The following is a 19,827-nucleotide window of genomic DNA, read 5'->3' on the forward strand; positions in this document are numbered from 1 at the left end:
TATTACACTTTAGTATCCCGGTTTGACCGGTGTTCAACAGAGCGAAAACAAGTTGATATGTAAGTGCCGAGGACAAGAATTACACCGGACGACGAAGAATGTTCGAAACTATTGGCGGAGGAGTGAGTCAGACTCCGCGAGTGAGGTCTTTACTGGAAAGTCTCAAACCGAGACCAGGCCGTATTGACCAAGCGAAAACGAAGTCAATATGACAAGGTCGAGGTTTGAAATTTTCCCGTAAAGAACGAACCTTCGAGGTTGATAAATTGTTTATTATATGGCTTTTTGCTCTGTCTTTGCAGGCCTGTAATCGGCCCGTGGGCATTGTGGGACAGTAATGCCCTACAGTCAGCCAATCAGAGCAAGCGTTAGAACGGCTACAAACACAAGCCAATATGTAATAGTATGTGTAGATCAATATTTTGCTCCCTGTGCGCATTTCTCTTCGCCCAATTAGGACCTAAAACAACACGCCAACCCGTAAAATATTGATCCAAGAGTAAAATAACGATCGAAGAAGGTGTATGTATATCTAAGCGAATTCGCGAAAACATGCCCGCTAGGTTTTCGCCTGGATTCGGGCGAAGCCTGAATCCAGGCTAAGCCAGCGACCTTAGACCCTGGAGGGGCTCCGTCAAGGCTAGGCTGGGCACATGGCCCAATGACTGGCCTATCTGCTGGTGGCTTGCTGGAGGCCAGCTGTCAAAAGCAGGGGGGAGGCGAGGGTGTCTTTTACTGACACCCCCAACTAGCTAGAACTTGAGTTTTCAGTGTTGATGTTGACTGTGTTTCTGGGTATTTTACCCAGTTGTTTGACCTTGTTTGAGGCTTCTGTGTTGACATGGCACCCTGCTGGAGTGGTCCATGCCACGTGCATGCGTGATTGGCCAATCTCCTAGCCAGGGGGGTGGTCGAGGACTTCTGGCCGCTGGGACTATCTTTGAGTCAATGCGAGCATGTTTTTGCGAATTCCGTTAGATCTTGAGGGCAAAAGGCACCTGGAAGGGATCTGAAAGGACAACTTGCCCCCAGAAGTCCTCTGACCACCCCCCTGGCTAGGAGATTGGCCAATCACGCATGCACGTGGCATGGACCACTCCAGCAGGGTGCCATGTCAACACAGAAGCCTCAAACAAGGTCAAACAACTGGGTAAAATACCCAGAAACACAGTCAACATCAAGCTTATTTAAGGTGGCCGAGCACAGTTTTCGCGCGCGCTTTTGCTGATGCAATTCAGCGCGCGCACAAGGATTGCAAAAAACAAACATGCCGTCAATAGAGCGATCATTTTATTTACTCAACACTCGCAGTATCTGTGCTATTTTTCTCTATATTTGAACGCAGTGTATTGATGGCTTTAGTCTTTTATTACAAAGATATATTAGAAAAGGTAACGATGCAAAGAACCCAGCAATTTTCAGCTTTTTCTTTGTTACCGAAAGAACCCAGTTAAATGCAGCGCATGCGCAGTTGCTCGAAAAATTGAGACCGATTGCTTTTGCAGAAACCTACCGATTTCTAACGATCCAGTCGTTAGAATTCCAAGAAATTTGGCAAAAAAATAGTTCAGAAACCACGTGAATGATCTATCACAAAAAATCTGAATTTTGACATAGGGAATTTTAAATAATTCAGAACATGCAGTGAAAACGATTTACGGCGAATTACGAAAATCGTCTATGTCAAAATTTTATAAGAACAGTGTTGACAGAAGGGACTTAACGTCAATTCGTAGTGGGCAAATGATGAAAAAAATCTAACGACTGGATTTTTTTTAAATAAACAAAAACCATTTTTTAAGCCTTGTTTTTAACCAGCCCCGTTGCCATGGCAACAGCACACACCTTAGTCAAAATGCGAGAATAAACCCTTCTGAGGTTAACCTTGACTCTTGCAAAAAACGGGCGCCAAAGCATAAATAGTTTAAAAGTAATGGTGAATTAGGCGTAGGCACTTGAAAACTGTGTTCGGCCACCTTAACACTGAAAACTCAAGTTCTAGCTAGTTGGGGGTGTCAGTAAAAGACACCCTCCCCTCCCCCCTGCTTTTGACAGCTGGCCCCCAGCAAGCCACCAGCAGATAGGCCAGTCATTGGGCCATGTGCCCAGCCTAGCCTTGACGGAGTCCCCCTAGGGTTTAAGGTCGCTGGCTTAGCCTGGATTCAGGCTTCGCCCGAATCTAGGCGAAAACCTAGCGCGCATGTTTTTGCGAATTCGCTTAGAATTATTTGCGCGTTCTCTTTTCAGTTCTTATTTAATGTACTAATTACTGTAACCAAATTCGCTGTTAGCCAATCAGAAGTCTCGTCCACTCACCTGACCTCCCGATATAAAAAACCTGATATCGCCCGATTTCTTTTGACGAATTTGGATCCCGCACTCGCTCTGTCTCTCCATGTGTAGTTTGACTCGGCTCCTCCACGTCACAACACTAACCATGGCTTGACCAAGCTCGATTGATATTCTATTAAAGCGTATCAAAAAGGGAACAATATTAACAGGCCGATAGATAGCTTCATAGTTGAACTAATAGTAATACTTAATGGATCGTCGATTTAAAATGGAAATCGTTGTGGCATTTAATTCGTTTTATGGTAACAAAGCTCGCAGCTTTTATACACAAAACTAGTGGGCCGCTCAGTGCATGCGAATTTGAAGAAAAATATATTATGTTTCAGCTGCAATATTCATTTAGCCATTAGTCGATTTAATCGTCTGTTCCTTGGGGTATTTTTACGTTCGGTAAGCAAATTCTAGTAAAGTACGTACTTGAAAATTACTTTCAATACAAGTGAAATACCAAGACATAAAAATACATTAGACGTTCCGCTAGTCATAAGATGCTAATATATAACTTTGCATATAAATTCTGAGTAAAACACACTTGACAAACTACGTAGTGTCATTAATTTTCTTGATATCAATCACGTCTCTGCAGGCTTTTCCGCAAAATTGCCCCTCGGGAATTTTGCATGCTTTTGAATTTTTTCAGTATTTCAAATATCATTGAGGTCATATTTGAAAAAATATTATATGTTTTTGCATGAAATATCACACTGAAAGTCCTCGTACGTGCACGTACGGTGTTTCAGATCCGTTTTGTTCTACATATTAAACAACAGAATTATCAGACGCTTCAGGTGAATGAACTTAAACAAATATTATTTCCTGGTAGTATTGAAGACATGAAGCATCACTGTATGTTTTAGTGGTTCACTATTGCAGAAAACAGTGTCTTTAAGTGACAAGTTCTTTAGTATCATGTTTCGCTTTAGTCCAGCAGTGATCATAACCCGACTAGGTGGACCCGGTTCAGGCAATCTTATTTCGTTGAGCATGAGTGATTTACTGTTTTAGTCTCGATTTCATTGTTCTAATGTTAACTGTCATGTCTCCAGACGTCATAATAGCAAATCCAACACACAACAACTAATAAACTACTTGGGCTAAATAATCTCACTTTACCGTAAACCGACTCTCAGAACTTTGCAGTGTCATCACGTCCAAGATATAGAGTATTTTCACATGACGTCAAGGCAGCCATATTGGTTTCCCGAAACAATGAAACGGCGGCCATGTTGTTGTACCGAACCAATCCTATGGGAGTTGAACTTTTTCCTCATGTAAACACTTTCTTTTATTTCAATAAATTTTCAAAGCAGCTGGCCACTTGAGTGAAAACGCACTATTACCATAAATTCGTCCCGTCAGATTCTTTGGGCAAATTTCCACTCACAAACCGTCTCGTGCCAAAAATGATTGTCACGTTTTGTATTATATTTTCTTTTCATTTCATGCGAATGCAGATAATTTCCTCAATCAGAGTTCAACCAGTGTCTGCTTCACTGTTGAAAGAGTTCTTTATTAATTTGTTTGGCGCTACTGCACAAAAAAGCTCTCCATATCCACTGAACCGCCTCGTCTATTATATTACTTTCTATTTTATTATGACGTAAAGACATAAATTGTGCTGTGTTAGCGTATTCCTGATATAGCTGTCGTACCTTTTCCCAAGCTGTTTCAGCTATTTTCGCTTAATTGTGCGTTTCAGAAACGCTAAATCAAATACTATCTAAACTCTTCAGGACAAGGTGATATGGAATATCATACAGAAATAAAATTAGTCTTCACATAGACACCAAAAGTCTGTGAACGTATTGTTACAACATAACTGTATAGCAGGGGGTTATACTCGGGGTTGTACATAGCAACAAATATATTACAAGGTAAAATTCCCTGGGGTATACCGTTATATTTTCCCAAAAGTCTTGGCTCATTTTTGAAGAGAGGCACACCCGGAGGGAGAACTTATTACTGGGCGGGAGGGTATGATCGGAAGAGGTGCTGCGTTTCAAAATTATTTTCCGTTAAATGATTTGGAAGGGATATTGAGATTAAAAGATTTTATGTGCGTACACTGCAACGCTTATCTGCTGCATAACAGCATGTCGTTATATGAACGTCACAAGTCTTTGAGCATACTACAACGAAAGAAATTGCCAAACAAGCTCTATAACGGAAGGCTTGTCATGGAAAGAGGTTATATCTTTCTTCTAGAGCCATAAATATAAGCCACGAGGCTTGTACCCGCCGGTTTTGGAGGGGGCTAGTGTCGGCGGAGTATTCTTCCGTCTGGGATCCGGAGTTCAGGGAATTATAATTTATTCGGAGTCTCATTCATTTTCAGGGAGTCTTGTCGTATCCTACATGCTCTTCTAACCTGTCACACTTCAAGAAACATGTAGAGTACTTGAAAACAACGGTTCAGGAAAGTTGAACTCTTATACCGCCAGGGATTATGATATCTTTGTTTCTAGTTTCGATTCCGTTATCTGGCGCGCGAAGGGGCTTGTATACGTCAATAGAAAGCTAGAAAAACAATGTGGCTTTGTGCACTTCCCATTAATACCTCTTGGAAAAAATACTCTCGAAAATGTGTAGTGTCATTAAGTTTTATGTTGCCATGCAAGGTATCCATGACAGGTTTTGGGTAAAATTACTGACTGAGAAATTTTCCGTTTTATAATTGACTGACACGTGTTAATTTCCTGTAAAAAAAATACTGCATATTGGCCATCTAAACTCTGAAATTGTGATAAAAATCCCAAAACAAGTCGTAATGTTTTCAAAGAGATACTTAAAGTCTGTTAACATACTGTAAAACATACTGTAAAGACATCATACTGCAGTAGAAAACTCATATTTAGGTATAAATATGGGACACGTGATTAGAAGATAATTATGTAATAAAGTATTTAATCCAAATATAAACCTGCAGGGGAACACATGTCAGAGACGTCAACGTTAATGAAATTAAATGAAGCGTTTATTTTCCGCAATATCTGATCTGTTAAAAAGCGCAGCATTGTGTTTTTGACCATTTACGACTACCGTCTGTACATAGTGCAACGGGTTTCTGATCTCATCAACTTGATAAATTCCGCAGATGATGTGGAAGGTAAAGTTTTTAGCGCTTGTGTTTTTGCTGCTAGTCTTTGTCCTAGAAGTGGACTCTCGGGGACGGATAGGTCGTCAGAGAAGAATACGCGTCTCTCCGCCCTGCAGACCGCGTGCTTGTAAAGTCAGCTCCTGGTCAGAATGGAGTCCTTGCACCCACCAATGTGGGAAAAGTGGAATACAGACAAGAGCAAGAAAAAAAATAGTGTTTGAGTCTTGTAGAGGATCATGTCCGTTCTTTTTGAAAGAGAAGCGCCCGTGCAATAGATTTAAATGTCAGAACTCGGGAACACCCACAGGTAAAGATTGTTCTTGTCTACCGAGATATAACGGAATGTGTTGTGAAATCGGTAAATATAATTGAAAGCAAATTACTCGCACGAGCAAAATTAAACTCAAATTTAAAGTATTATGTCTGCAAAATCGATGACGGATTAGGCTGGCGTACATCTTTGTTATGACAAATCTTCCAAAAAGGTCTCAGTCACGGCATTTCGAGTTATTTTGGCCACGTACAACTTTAAATCGGAGGAAACTTAAAAATAATACTTTCCTACGATAGAAAAACACCAAATAGATATTAATAAACCATAAAGAACCAAGGATGGTTAATGATGGAAAAGATTAACTCGGATTCCAAAAAATTTGACCATACTCTTACATGTACAAGATGCGCAAACCGTGACTTTAACACGAAGTTTAAAACGTTCGCTCCGAATAATTTTTTTTATCCAAAGTGTGCACGTATCTTTGTAAGTATAGTTTTAAAGCAACTCTCATTTTCTTATGCCGCTTTCGTGAGCTTTCTCGTGATTTCATTTTAAGAAGATTGAACTAATAATAGTGTCGTTAAAGAGACAAATATTTCCAGACGTGGGCAACCAAGTCAAGACAGTCGTGAGGCAATATTGAAGATTAGCTCGTAAATCGAAACTTGCTGAAGCTAGCACATGCTGTATTGGCAAAGCTGTTACCAATTAAAAAATCGGGATATATGGCTTTCGAAATAATATTTAGCCGGGACGCGTTATCATTTGGCCTGATTCAAAGTTTTTCTCCACTGAGCTCCTCCATTTTTATGCGTGCTAATAGTAGCGTGAAATTTATTTTTTATTCCATCTCATTCCAATACAGACTTGTAGAAATCTAAATGGAGAGTAAATATTTCAGACAAGAAAGCGAACCTCGCGAAGCCGCACTAAAATAAGCTAAATAAGCACTATTTAGTTGAAAGACTACTTCCCTTTGTCAAGCAACCCTTGCAAATGTGCAAAGCATGTTAGCTTATAGATTGAAAGCCATGTGCCCGTATTTGGCTAGAATGGTCTTATAACCCATGACAAGCCAGAGACCGTGAACAGGGAACTTATAAGGCATCTGGAATTTCTGTGATAACAAATGTGGTAAGGTATGGTCACGTATCCAAAGAGAAAACGCAGAAAGGAAATTAACAAATGAGCAAAAGCAGGAACATGACTTCTATCATGATCTTATTATCAGCTATGCGTGTTCACAGTAATATATTCTCAACTCCATTTTTCCTGCCTGACAAAAGGTAGAATCTTATAATTGGTCAGTTAAAATTCGATGTTCTTTGTTTGGTTCGCCCGTTATGACGTCATCGCCCGTAAAACGGAAATTGCTACATCACCATTTTCTTAAGCAATTTTCGAAAACGATCACTTAACCTTCGTTCAGTCTCAAAAGTGTGTGATGACGCTTATCGTTGTCGATAAGAGTACAGACAACGCTAAACCACATTCGATTTGTTAAACTTATTCATAGTCTATCCTGGTAAGGTATGAAAGATTTTCATTGGAACAATTTCATTGTATTAGTATGTAATTCTGTATTGTTTCAAAAGCTACCACTTCCACAGTCTGACAATGCAATGTGTCATTATGAAGACAAGGATCGTTAACCAGGATAGCAGGCTAACGATATGATCGAGAGATCAATTGTTATTCTCTAATAAAATGTAGCTGGTCCCTTTGAAAGTTTTCTTTAGGTAGTCCACGAATAATCTTCGGGGAATTTTCGGAAAATGCTCCGAAACTTCAGAAAATGGTTGGAAACTTAATAATTCTTTGTTTAACTTTACACTCAGTTACCGCGACGTCAACGCCCCAGCCCAGACCTTCTTCCTCCGCCGTTAATGTCAGAACAACGGCCCTACCTGTCACTACACAACCACCCTTCACTGGTAAGCTAACTAGTTGCGTTGACTGTTAAAATAACTTCATTATTTATCAGTAAAGGGTAACACTATGGCGGAAAAAGAGAGCAGAGCTCCAGCGATATCGTAATGTTAGTTATATGTATATGCTGAGTTCAGTTATAAAGCAAAGAGGTAGCGTGGCCGAGTGGTTAGGACACGGCACTTGAAATCCTGATCTTGGGTTTCTTTGCTTCTATGCTTACGATTCAACCAGTGAAGTGGAGTCCCAAGGACGCTTTCCAAAACACACTAGTAGTTTCAGAGGGTTTCCTTCTGGCGTAATATTAATTCCGGCCATGGAAGGTTAGTTAATAAATACTGATCCAATACAAATTGTGCCACAACTTTTGACAAATTTGCTACCAACAGTACTAGTACACGGTGGAATATGAATAACCCTACACAATTTTCGGCACTTTTCGGCTAATAATCCAAAATGTCCGGAGATTGTTCTGAAATTTCTAGTTGACAGATCTTTTTCGAAGTTTATTGGATATCTCAAGTCAATCATCAAGGACTCAGTTATTAACCTTTAATAAATTCAATTATTCCACAACTGAGCTCCGCTGTACTAAAAACTCTTCAGATAGTCAGTGCGAGGAGGTGAAAGAACTTATTTGATTTCAGTATTCCTTAAACGATAAACACTCGCATTGTCGTGGCGAATGTAGCGAAAACGATCGCTCGCCAGATATATGCCGAAAGAAACAGTTTACAGTTCGTCAGAGATTCTTGTGCGTGTTCCCTAAATCATATTTACGGTGCTCCCCTTTCTCCTACAAGCTTATTAAAATAAGTTATGTATATAGCAAAACGAATATACCTTTAATTCAATGACTTATTTTTACGTACAACAAGATGGCGTGGACGGAGTGTTTGAACGTTGACTTAGACCGACGGCCGAGTTGTAAGGTTGGCACGCTTGGCACTCTGTCTATTTTTGCTATTTTTTATTACTACTGGGCGTGCAAATGTTTATTGTAATTGCTGATGCTGGTAATTCGCTGGTAAAATTGATTCATCGCGCAGAGAAAAATATTAATGACGCGTTCCTTGAGTGTTTTGCGACAAATGCAGTCACCTAATGAAGATATGATCTCCACAACTAAAGCTTCACAATCGTTGAGAAACGAACTAGTATAGTTATCTATTTAACAATTAGATCATAAATATAGACTCCGCGTTATGAGGTAATGAGGACAAAAGCTGCTTCTTTTTGCTTAAATTGCTAAAGTTATGTGATAATTACAAGGACTAATTCTCCTTTTCGGATTTCAATGAGAAGTAAAGACAAAAGAGTAGTTTTTGATCGTAAAAAACCCAGGGTCCCAGAAAAGCAAGAAAGGGACAAGTGCAAACGGTTCAAAGTCATAGCAAAAATCAAGCCCACTTCTTTGTGTCGTACGTATTTGCAAGTCACCACAGGCATTTCAAATCACGAGAAAATGTTCTTGTAAACGCACAAATTCAGTTTGACTAAAAGAAGGAAATAACAATGCAAATATGGCAGCTCCATTAGAATTACATTACTGCTAGACTTTTCACGGAAAAAAAAAAATTTGTCGTTTCAGTTTTTAGGGGCCCTTGTAAGATGTTTATCATAGGCCAGGTTAGTCAAAATCTAGCCATTTTTACACATGATCAGACCTTTTGTAGGAGTACCCCACGCAAAATTGATGAGCTCAGGTCTATGTTGCTGATAGCTGCCCTTGGAAATGTTATGTTCCAAATAAAACGTAGAGTCTACGTAGATATACAAAAAAGCGTGCTTCTAGGTCGAGTTTTCCGCGGCAAAACAGGTAAGGTGTATTGTAATCAGCTCTATAACAAACGTTTGCTTCAGTGTACTCATTAGGTTCTTAAGGTGTTTCCTTATCGTTTACTCACTTATTTTTTACCTCATTTAGCGTCACAAAACCTGTTTGCATGGCAATATATACTAAAGAAGTTAATTATCAAGAAACTAAGGTCGTCAATTTTAAAATTGAAGAACTTTTAAAACGTTTCAGGTAGTGCTAGATGTAAAAGAAAGTGTTATTGTCGTCCTAAAAATTATTATTTTATGGAAGTGTACTAATAGAATAGCTTGGCGGCTATGGCTGTCTTGGCAAGTTTGATCAAATCATGTTTGGTATTTTGGCAAGATGCAGTCGAGCCAAAAAATCATGGCGAGACCAAACTGCCGCCTAAGAGTACCAAAAAAATGTACTCGTTGTCTGGTCTCGCCATGGGTATTTTGGTTCGACTACGTCTCGCCAAAATACGAACCACGGCTCAACCAAACTCGCCTGACATGCAGCCAAAGCGTACCAAAAAGGTACGATTAAATATCAGGACAGTAGACATGGCTTCTGATTGGCTAATTGCGAATTTGGGCACTGTAACTCATGACAGTAAATACGGCTTCTGATTGGCATATTGCAAATTTGGCCACACCGCGTCCCAGTAAGGTCAATACCTAATACTACGTTTTCTGTTATATTTCGGTAAAATGCAAAGTGACCTGTGCTTTATATTAAAAGGCAGTAACGCAGGTGCCTCCACATGGTTTTTGATAAATGAACTAGTGTGAATAATATCTGATTACTTTATTACACGAAATTTTCGCGACACGTTTCATTCGCGATTTTGAGGTGCGCAAAATGGCGCGACACTTAAATTCCGCAATTTTGCAAAATTTTGTATTTTGAAGCACTTTAACTTCGCGTTTTTAAGAAGAATACAACTTATTTCCTTGGCAATGTTAATTTAACATATCTTTAAATTTAGTAAATCGACTTTATCATAGGTACAATAACGTCAAGATTGACAAAAGCGCAATTTCAACAGTAACAACATAGCAGTTCTCACAACGTCCACAGGCAGTTCATGCTTGTACATGGATTATTGGTCAGGTCAAGTGACCACAATAACCATTTACATTGAAAATTCCTTCCTACAGACTATGAAGAATAAGTGATGCCGGTTAGAAACATTTAAGGATTGGTTCATGCTTAGCGTGCGTATATCGAGTTATGGATGCACGCGGAAAGTTTGGAGAGCACGAAAGAAGCGTAAGAGTTGCTCGAGGCGACAGCCGAGAGCAACTCTAGCTTCTAGTGCATCCATAACTCGGATGCCTCTAGTGCATCGATGCCTCGATGCCTCTAGTGCATCCATAACTCGGATATACGCACAGCTAAAAGCATGAACTAATTCTTTTATAACATGGCGACAACAACTTCGGGGCTAAAACATGTTTTATTTGTGATTGACTACAAAGTTCTCACAATGCACGGTGAAGAAAATTAAAGGTCATCAGGATCTTAACACGCCAAAATCAGTTAAGCAACGGTTAAGCAAAAACGCTTAACCTGGTTTCTAAAATTGTCAATGAAACATTCGCTTCTTCGAATTTATTATAATGAAATGTAGGCAGAAAAAGTCAAAAATACTCGATGAAAATGTAGACAAGCAAAGTCAAAATACTCGCGTTAACGTAAACATCTTAGTTTGGCAAAAGTCTCTAAAGACTCGAAGGCTCAAAGTAGAGTTTGGATTGTTCAGAATAATCTTCACATTGCCGAAACTTAAACAAAAGGAACTTGCACTAAACTCGACGGAAATTTTGTAGCTAAATTGAAACTGCACAGGACAGACGCATGATATTAATTGTACTGACCGTGTTCTACGTATAAGTGAGCTTGGCTTAATTCCCTGTTAACATTGATAACTACCTAAGAATTCTTTGGACCTGAACTATCTTTAGAACTGATGTCTTATAAAACATTTCTATACAATTAATTACAGTTTAGATTGTATAAGGTTTTTCTATATCTGATATTTACGTACAAACATGACCATATTTTTCTAACCTACAGCAACAGTGACGTCAACAATTGCACCCACACCTCTTTCATCTGACGTTGTAACATCAACGTCCGTACTACAAGGGACTACACAGCCGCCCTTTATCGGTAAGCTAACTAGCTGTTGAGTGTTAAATATTCATTGTTTACCACATCAGGATAGGAAAGTTCTTAGAGGATTGTCAGGCTGTAACGCCTATGGCCTCGTACCCTACATTAAGACATAACACTTAATAGAAATGACATAAGGGTTGGTTGCCTTTTATAATCTGATCTAATTTTTCTCTCTGGTAACATTTAATCTGAATAAATAAGCTCAAGTGGTTAATGAACTGATAATGTTAACAATGTTAAAGTTACAGAGAGGCGTTTTCAACTGAACTAGCATAAAATCTTACCCACATAAATGCATATAAAAGAGAAGTCATTCCTTCTACAGAACATGGATAATTATGATTGTGACAGTTAAGATTGAGACAATGGTTGTTTCTAATATGTCCTTGTGAACGTGTATAAGAAACGCACTTAGACGACTTTTGCTATTGACTGATCAATCGCAGTGCAGAGAAACTAAGTCATTTTACAAATTTCACTTTGTTTTCTCTCAGCATGTGGTGGAACGTTAAGTGGATCATCAGGATCATTTGCCTCTCCTGGATATCCTGGCTTTTACTTCAACAACTTGAACTGTTTATGGACTTTGTTTATTCCCGCTAATGGAGTTCTCAGGCTTCAGTTTATTGTATTCGAAACACAGTCCTGGTATGGCCTAGTTATAATTACAATTATGTTACGAGCAGTACATAAATACTTCATTGTAGTAAGAGGAAGGTTAAAATCAATACTGACTGGCTTACATGAAAAGGTCTTTTAACCTTAATTTTGCCACTAATATTGCATGGTTTTGTTTTAAGTTTTCATTTGCATGTTACATTATTATGTCAAGCCCTATGAATCACGAGTTTTAATAGCAGATTTCCACGTTGTCGTCATTTGACTACCACTACCAGATTTCCTTTCGTTTTTTCTTTATCTAAATTTTGAGTTCCCAATGGGGTTTAAATAACAATTGCCCCCATAAGCATAAGAAACTGAAACAGTGAAAGAGTCTGGTACTTTTAGTCAAATGGCGCCATCAGCCAAATCGCTTATTGGTCTTTAATTCAACCTTGAAAATTTTCAAACAAAGCTATACCTGTATACATTTTTTTAAAGCTGTGACATCGTTGAGTTAACCGACAACTTTGGCCAGAGAATAGACAGGCTCAATGGCTCTAGGTCGGGATTCACTGTTACAGTTAGAGGAGACAGAACTCCGTTGCTGAGAATCAGATTTACAACTGACCGTTTTATCACAAGACAAGGTTTCAAGGCGCAATACAGTATTATGTTTGGTGAGTAACCTGTCTCACAATTCCAAGAGAACCAAAGCACCAAATGACAATACATAATATAGTTAAAGGCTGGTATTAATTGTAGCGTGTTCTATATAAGTATGCAGGGACGTGGTTTGATCCCTGTCAATATTGATAACTACTTCAGATTAATGTCAAAAATTCTTTGGACTTGAAATATCTTTAGAACTGATGTCTTATAAAGCATTTCTATCCAATCTATAGAAGTTTGGATGGTGTAAGGTATTTCTTTATCTGACATGTTAAAGTACAAATATAACCATATTTTTCCTACCTTTAGCCACAGGGCCATCGAGCATCGCGCCCACGCCCCTTTCATCCGGCGTTGTTCTAACATCAACGTCTGTAATACAAGGGACTATACAGCCACCCTTTATCGGTAAGCTGAATACCTGATGAGTGTTAAATATTCATTATTAACTGCATCAGAATATATAAGTTTCGATTGATGCATCACCAGACTGTTAAGCCTGTGGCCTCTTAACCCACCTCTTCACATAAAACTGATAGAAATGAGCTAAGTGGTTGTTGTCGTTCATAATTTGATGTAATTTTTCTCTCCGTTAATGTAATTTGGGTGTATGAGGTCAAATCATAACTGGACTGATGACCGTAACCATATCATAAATAGAGACGCGTTTTCAACTGAGCTATCATCAAGTCTTACGCTCATAAATGTATATCAAGCGCGCAAGAGTGATGTGAAAGGGAAGTCATTAGGTCATGAATAGTTACGGTTGTGAAAGTTAAGGTTGAAACAATAGTTGTTTCTAATATGTCCTTATGAACATGTATAATAAACGTACTTACACGACTTTTTCTATTGACTGATAAATCGCAGTGCAGAGAAAGTGAGTCGTTTTAAAAATTTCATCTTGTTTTCTCTCAGCATGTGGTGGAACGTTACGTGGATCATCAGGATCATTTGCCTCTCCTGGATATCCTGGCTTTTACTCCAACAACTTGAACTGTTTATGGACTTTATTTATTCCCGCTAATGGAGTTCTCAGGCTTCAGTTTATTGTGTTTGAAACAGAGTCGTGGTAAGCACTAGTAATCATTACAATTATGTTATCAGAAGACAAAAATACTTTATTGTAGTAAGGCAGAGGTTAAAATCAAATGTGACTGGCTTAGATGAATAGGTCTTTTGACTTTTGACACTAATATCGAATGGTTTTTCTTTACGTTTTGATTTTGATTTTACATAATTATGTTAAGCACTATGAATCAGGAGTTTAAATTGTTTCTTTCAACCTTAAACATTGTATACATTTTTTTAAAGCTGTGACTTCGTTGAGTTGACCGACAATTTTGGCCAGAGAATAGAAAGGCTCAGTGGCTCTAGGTCGGGATTCACTGTTACAGTTAGAGGAGACAGAACTACGTTGCTGAGAATCAGATTTACCACCGACTTTTCTATCACAAGACAAGGTTTCAAGGCGCAATACAGCATAACGTTTGGTGAGTAACCTATCTTACAATCCCAAGCCAGCCAAAGTACGAAATAAAAACATGTTATGTTTAAAGGCTCATATTTATTGTACCCTGTTTTATATAAGTATTCAGGGACTTGGCTTGATTCCCTTCCAACGTTGATAACGACCTAAGATTGGTGTCAAAAATTCTTTGGACCTGAAATGTCTTTAGAACTTATGTCTTATAAAACATTCCTATACAATTAATTGCAGTTTATATGGTGTATAGTTTTTACTTATCTGATTCCAACGTCCAATTATGGCCATATTTTTCATACCTTCAGCCACAGTGGCACCAACAATCGCGCCCACGCCCCTTTCATCCGCCGTTGTTCTAACATCAGCGTCTACAGTACAAGGGAGTACACAGCCACCCTTTATGGGTAAGCTAACTAGCTGTTGAGTGTTAAATATTCATTATTTACCGCATCAGACTATATACTTTTCTCAGCTTCAAGGGTTAACCAGGCAGTTAAGCCTGTGACCTTCTAAAACCCACATCTTCACATAAAAACTGATAGAAATAAGAGGTTTTCCTTCATAATCTGATCTAATTTTTCTTTCCTGTTACTGTCATTTGGGTGAATGAGGTAAAATCCTTAATGGACTGATCACGGTAACCATATTAAAGTTATCGACGGGCGTTTTCAACTAACCTGGCATAAAATCTTACTCTGGCGAATGCCTATCAAGCCCACAATAGCGATGTTAGAGAGTAAACATAACTTCTACAGGTCATGAATACTTTCGATTGTGAGAGTTAAAATTGAGACAATAGTTGTTCCTAATAAGTCCTTGTTCACATATATAACAAACGCACTTAACGACTTTTGCTATTGACTGATAAATCGCAGTGCAGAGAAACTAAGTCATTTTACAAATTTCACCTTGTTTTCTCTCAGCATGTGGGGGAACGTTACGTGGATCATCAGGATCATTTGCCTCTCCTGGATATCCTGGCTTTTACTCCAACAACTTAAACTGTTTATGGACTTTGTTTATTCCCACTAATGGAGTTCTCAGGCTTCAGTTTATTGTGTTCGAAACACAGTCGTGGTATGGCCTAGTTATAACTGCAATTATGTTATTAGCAGTACATAAATAATTTATTGTAATAAGAGGAAGGTTGAAATCAATACTGACTGGCTTACATGAATAGCTCTTTTAACCTTAATTTTGCCACTAATATTGCATGGTTTTGTTTTAAGTTTTCATTTGTATGTTACATTATTATGTCAAGCCCTATGAATCACGAGTTTTAATAACAGATTTGCACGTTGTCGTCATTTGACTACCACTCCCAGAATTTCTTTCGTTTTTTCTTTATTATTTCAATTTTGAATATCCAATGCGGTTTAAATAACAATTGCTCCAATAAGCATAAGAAACAGAAACAGACAAGGAGTCTGGTAGTTGTAGTCAAATGACGCCATCAGCCAAATCGCCTATTTGACTTTAATTCACCTTTGAAAATATTCATACGAAGCTATACCTGTGTACATTTTTTTAAAGCTGTGACTCCGTTGAATTGACCGACATCTTCGGCCAGACAATAGACAGGCTCAATGGCTCTAGGTCGGGATTCACTGTTACAGTTAGAGGAGACAGAACTCCGTTGCTGAGAATCAGATTTACAACCGACCGTTTTATCACAAGACAAGGTTTCAAGGCGCAATACAGTATAACGTTTGGTGAGTAAACCCTCTCACAATTCCACGAGAATCAAAGTACAAAATGACAATACATAATATAGTTAAAGGCTGCTATTAATTGTAGCGTGTTTTATATAAGTATGCAGGGACGTGGTTTGATCCCTGTCCACATTAATAACTACTTCAGATTGGTGTCAAAAAATTCTTTGGACTTGAAATATCTTTAGAACTGATGTCTTAAAAAGCATTTCTATACAATCAATTGCAGTTTGGATGATGTAAGGTATTTCTTTATCTGACATGTTAAAGTACAAATATAACCATATTTTTCCTACCTTTAGCCTCAGTGGCATCAACCATCGCGCCCACGCCCCTTTCATCCGGCGTTGTTCTAACATCAACGTCTCTAATACAAGGGACTATACAGCCACCCTTTATCGGTAAGCTGAATACCTGATGAGTGTTAAATATTCATTATTAACTGCATCAGACTATCTAAGTTTCGATTGATGCATCACCACACTGTTAAGCCTGTGGCCTCTTAACCCACCTCTTCACATAAAACTGATAGAAATGAGCTAAGTGGTTGTTGTCGTTCATAATTTGATGTAATTTTTCTCTCCGTTAATGTAATTTGGGTGTATGAGGTCAAATCATAACTGGACTGATGACCGTAACCATATCATAAATAGAGACGCGTTTTCAACTGAGCTATCATCAAGTCTTACGCTCATAAATGTATATCAAGCGCGCAAGAGTGATGTGAAAGGGAAGTCATTAGGTCATGAATAGTTACGGTTGTGAAAGTTAAGGTTGAAACAATAGTTGTTTCTAATATGTCCTTATGAACATGTATAATAAACGTACTTACACGACTTTTTCTATTGACTGATAAATCGCCGTGCAGAGAAAGTGAGTCGTTTTAAAAATTTCATCTTGTTTTCTCTCAGCATGTGGTGGAACGTTAAGTGGATCATCAGGATCATTTGCCTCTCCTGGATATCCTGGCTTTTACTCCAACAACTTGAACTGTTTATGGACTTTGTTTATTCCCGCTAATGGAGTTCTCAGGCTTCAGTTTATTGTGTTCGAAACACAGTCGTGGTATGGCCTAGTTATAATTACAATTATGTTATTAGCAGTACATAAAAACTTCATTGTAATAAGAAGAAGAATGAAATCAACAGTGACTGGCTTACATAAATAGCTCTTTCAACCTTAATTTAACCACTAATATTGCATGGTTTTGTTTTAAGTTTTCGTTTGTATGTTACATTATTATGTCAAGCCCTATGAATCACGAGTTTTAATAGCAGATTTGCACGTTGTCGTCATTTGACTACCACTACCAGAATTCCTTTCGTTTTTTCTTTATTATTTCAATTTTGGATTTTCGAATGCGGTTTAAATAACAATTGCTCCAATAAGCATAAGAAACAGAAACAGACAAGGAGTCTGGTAGTTGTAGTCAAATGACGCCATCAGCCAAATCGCCTATTTGTCTTTAATTCAACTTTGAAAATTTTCATACGAAGCTATATCTGTGTACATTTTTTTAAAGCTGTGACTTCGTTGAATTGACCGACATCTTCGGCCAGAGAATAGACACGCTCAATGGCTCTAGGTCGGGATTCACTGTTACAGTTAGAGGAGACAGAACTCCGTTGCTGAGAATCAGATTTACAACCGACCGTTTTATCACAAGACAAGGATTCAAGGCGCAATACAGTATAACGTTTGGTGAGTAAACCCTCTCACAATTCGACGAGAATCAAAGTACAAAATGACAATACATAATATATTTAAAGGCTGATATTAATTGTAGCGTGTTTTATATAAGTATGCAGGGACGTGGTTTGATCCCTGTAAACATTAATAACTACTTCAGATTGGTGTCAAAAATTCTTTGGACTTGAAATATCTTTAGAACTGATGTCTTATAAAGCATTTCTATACAATCAATTGCACTTTGGATGATGTAAGGTATTTCTTTATCTGACATGTTAAAGTACAAATATAACCATATTTTGCCTACGTTTAGCCTCAGTGGCATCAACCATTGCACCCACACCCCTTTCATCCGGCGTTGTTCTAACATCAACGTCCGTAATACAAGGGACTACACAGCCACCCTTTATCGGTAAGCTGAATACCTGTTGAGTGTTAAATATACATTATTAACTGCATCAGACTATATAAGTTTCGATCGATGCATCACCAGACTGTTAAGCCTGTGGCCTCTTAACCCACCTCTTCACATAAAACTGATAGAAATGAGCTAAGTGGTTGTTGTCGTTCATAATTTGATGTAATTTTTCTCTCCGTTAATGTAATTTGGGCGTATGAGGTCAAATCATAACTGGACTGATGACCGTAACCATATCATAAATAGAGACGCGTTTTCAACTGAGCTATAATCAAGTCTTACGCTCATAAGTGTATATTAAGCGCGCAAAAGTGATGTGAAAGAGAAGTCATTAGGTCATGAATAGTTACGGTTGTGAAAGTTAAGGTTGAAACAATAGTTGTTTCTAATATGTCCTTATGAACATGTATAATAAAAGTACTTACACGACTTTTTCTATTGACTGATAAATCGCCGTGCACAAAAAGTGAGTCGTTTTAAAAATTTCATCCTGTTTTCTCTCAGCATGTGGTGGAACGTTAAGTGGATCATCAGGATCATTTGCCTCTCCTGGATATCCTGGCTTTTACTCCAACAACTTGAACTGTTTATGGACTTTGTTAATTCCCGCTAATGGAGTTCTCAGGCTTCAGTTTATTGTGTTCGAAACAGAGTCGTGGTAAGCACTAGTAATCATTACAATTATGTAATTAGTAGACAAAAATACTTTATTGTAATAAGGGAAAGGTTAAAATCAAATTTGACTGGCTTAGATGAATAGGTCTTTTGACTTTTGACACTAATATTGAGTGGTGTTTCTTTACGTTTTGATTTTCATATTACATTATTATGTTAAGCACTATGAATCAGGAGTTTAAATTGTTCCCTTCAACCTTGAAAAAATTTTCATACGAAGCTATACCTGTATACATTTTTTTTTAAGCTGTGACTTCGTTGAGTTGACCGACAACATTGGCCAGAGAATAGAAAGGCTCAGTGGCTCTAGGTCGGGATTCACTGTTACAGTTAGAGGAGACAGAACTACGTTGCTGAGAATCAGATTTACAACCGACGTTTCTATCACAAGACAAGGTTTCAAGGCGCAATACAGCATAACGTTTGGTGAGTAATTATAACCTACCTTACAATTCCAAGCCAGCCAAAGTACGAAATGAAAACATGTTATGTTCAAAGGCGCAGGTTAATTGTACCCTGTTTTATATAAGTATTCAGGGACTTGGCTTGATTCCTTTCTAACGTTGATAACTACCTAAGATTGGTGTCAAAAATTCTTTGGACCTAAAATATATTTAGAACTGATGTCCTATAACACATTCCTATACAATTAATTGCAGTTTATATAGTGTGTGGTTTTTACTTATCTGATTTTAAAGTACAATTATGAACATATTTTTCATACCTTCAGCCACAGTGGCATCAACCATCGCGCCCACGCCCCTTTCATCTGCCGTTGTTCTAACATCAACGTCCACAATACAAGGGACTACACAGCCACCCTTTATCGGTAAGCTAACTAGCTGTTGAGTGTTAAATATTCATTATTTACCGCATCAGACTATATACTGTTTTTAGCTTCAAGGGTTAAGCAGGTTGTTAAGCCTGTCACCTCCTAA

General features: G+C 38.2%; 1 protein-coding gene and 2 long non-coding RNA genes across 7 annotated transcripts in view; 1 reads left to right on the forward strand and 2 right to left on the reverse strand.

Moving 5' to 3' along the window:
- Window positions 1-13,885, reverse strand: part of LOC149101392 (uncharacterized) — a 39,936-nt gene extending 26,051 nt beyond the window's left edge. Inside the window, exons 1-3 of one of the 3 annotated variants that reach the window (XR_016203121.1) lie at window positions 13,749-13,885; window positions 13,213-13,330; window positions 2,317-2,464 (exon numbers count right to left, since the gene is read on the reverse strand). This is a non-coding gene — a long non-coding RNA (uncharacterized LOC149101392). Of the gene's footprint in view, window positions 1-2,316; window positions 2,465-2,769; window positions 2,851-3,465; window positions 4,145-13,212; window positions 13,331-13,748 lie in introns of those variants that run through there. The other 2 variants (XR_016203122.1, XR_016203120.1) reach the window with 2 other exon arrangements.
- LOC110057507 (CUB and sushi domain-containing protein 3-like) overlaps window positions 5,396-19,827 on the forward strand; it is a 41,341-nt gene continuing 26,909 nt past the window's right edge. The window contains exons 1-18 of the mRNA XM_089276266.1: window positions 5,396-5,756; window positions 7,565-7,660; window positions 11,536-11,631; window positions 12,132-12,285; window positions 12,739-12,917; window positions 13,219-13,317; window positions 13,828-13,981; window positions 14,224-14,402; window positions 14,701-14,799; window positions 15,319-15,472; window positions 15,929-16,107; window positions 16,410-16,508; window positions 17,019-17,172; window positions 17,630-17,808; window positions 18,110-18,208; window positions 18,719-18,872; window positions 19,137-19,315; window positions 19,620-19,718. Of these exons, the coding sequence (XP_089132392.1) occupies window positions 5,447-5,756; window positions 7,565-7,660; window positions 11,536-11,631; window positions 12,132-12,285; window positions 12,739-12,917; window positions 13,219-13,317; window positions 13,828-13,981; window positions 14,224-14,402; window positions 14,701-14,799; window positions 15,319-15,472; window positions 15,929-16,107; window positions 16,410-16,508; window positions 17,019-17,172; window positions 17,630-17,808; window positions 18,110-18,208; window positions 18,719-18,872; window positions 19,137-19,315; window positions 19,620-19,718 (2,662 nt within the window). The 5' untranslated portion in view covers window positions 5,396-5,446. The remainder of the gene's footprint in view (window positions 5,757-7,564; window positions 7,661-11,535; window positions 11,632-12,131; window positions 12,286-12,738; window positions 12,918-13,218; window positions 13,318-13,827; window positions 13,982-14,223; window positions 14,403-14,700; window positions 14,800-15,318; window positions 15,473-15,928; window positions 16,108-16,409; window positions 16,509-17,018; window positions 17,173-17,629; window positions 17,809-18,109; window positions 18,209-18,718; window positions 18,873-19,136; window positions 19,316-19,619; window positions 19,719-19,827) is intronic.
- Window positions 14,706-19,750, reverse strand: LOC149101393 (uncharacterized). 3 transcript variants are annotated; one of them, XR_016203125.1, is made up of 7 exons: window positions 19,614-19,750; window positions 18,640-18,879; window positions 18,104-18,221; window positions 16,940-17,179; window positions 16,404-16,521; window positions 15,304-15,489; window positions 14,706-14,812 (listed from the first exon to the last, which is right to left on the reverse strand). It is a non-coding gene; the product is annotated as an uncharacterized LOC149101393 (long non-coding RNA). The 3 variants fall into 3 exon arrangements; XR_016203126.1 differs by lacking the exon at window positions 14,706-14,812 and having other exon boundaries at window positions 14,971-15,479; XR_016203124.1 differs by lacking the exon at window positions 14,706-14,812 and having other exon boundaries at window positions 14,971-15,489.

The sequence above is a fragment of the Orbicella faveolata genome, unplaced genomic scaffold (genome assembly GCF_042242905.1).
Source record: "Orbicella faveolata isolate gen_17 unplaced genomic scaffold, um_ofav_v1 contig_4, whole genome shotgun sequence".
In the NCBI taxonomy this organism is placed as follows: Eukaryota; Metazoa; Cnidaria; class Anthozoa; order Scleractinia; family Merulinidae; genus Orbicella; species Orbicella faveolata.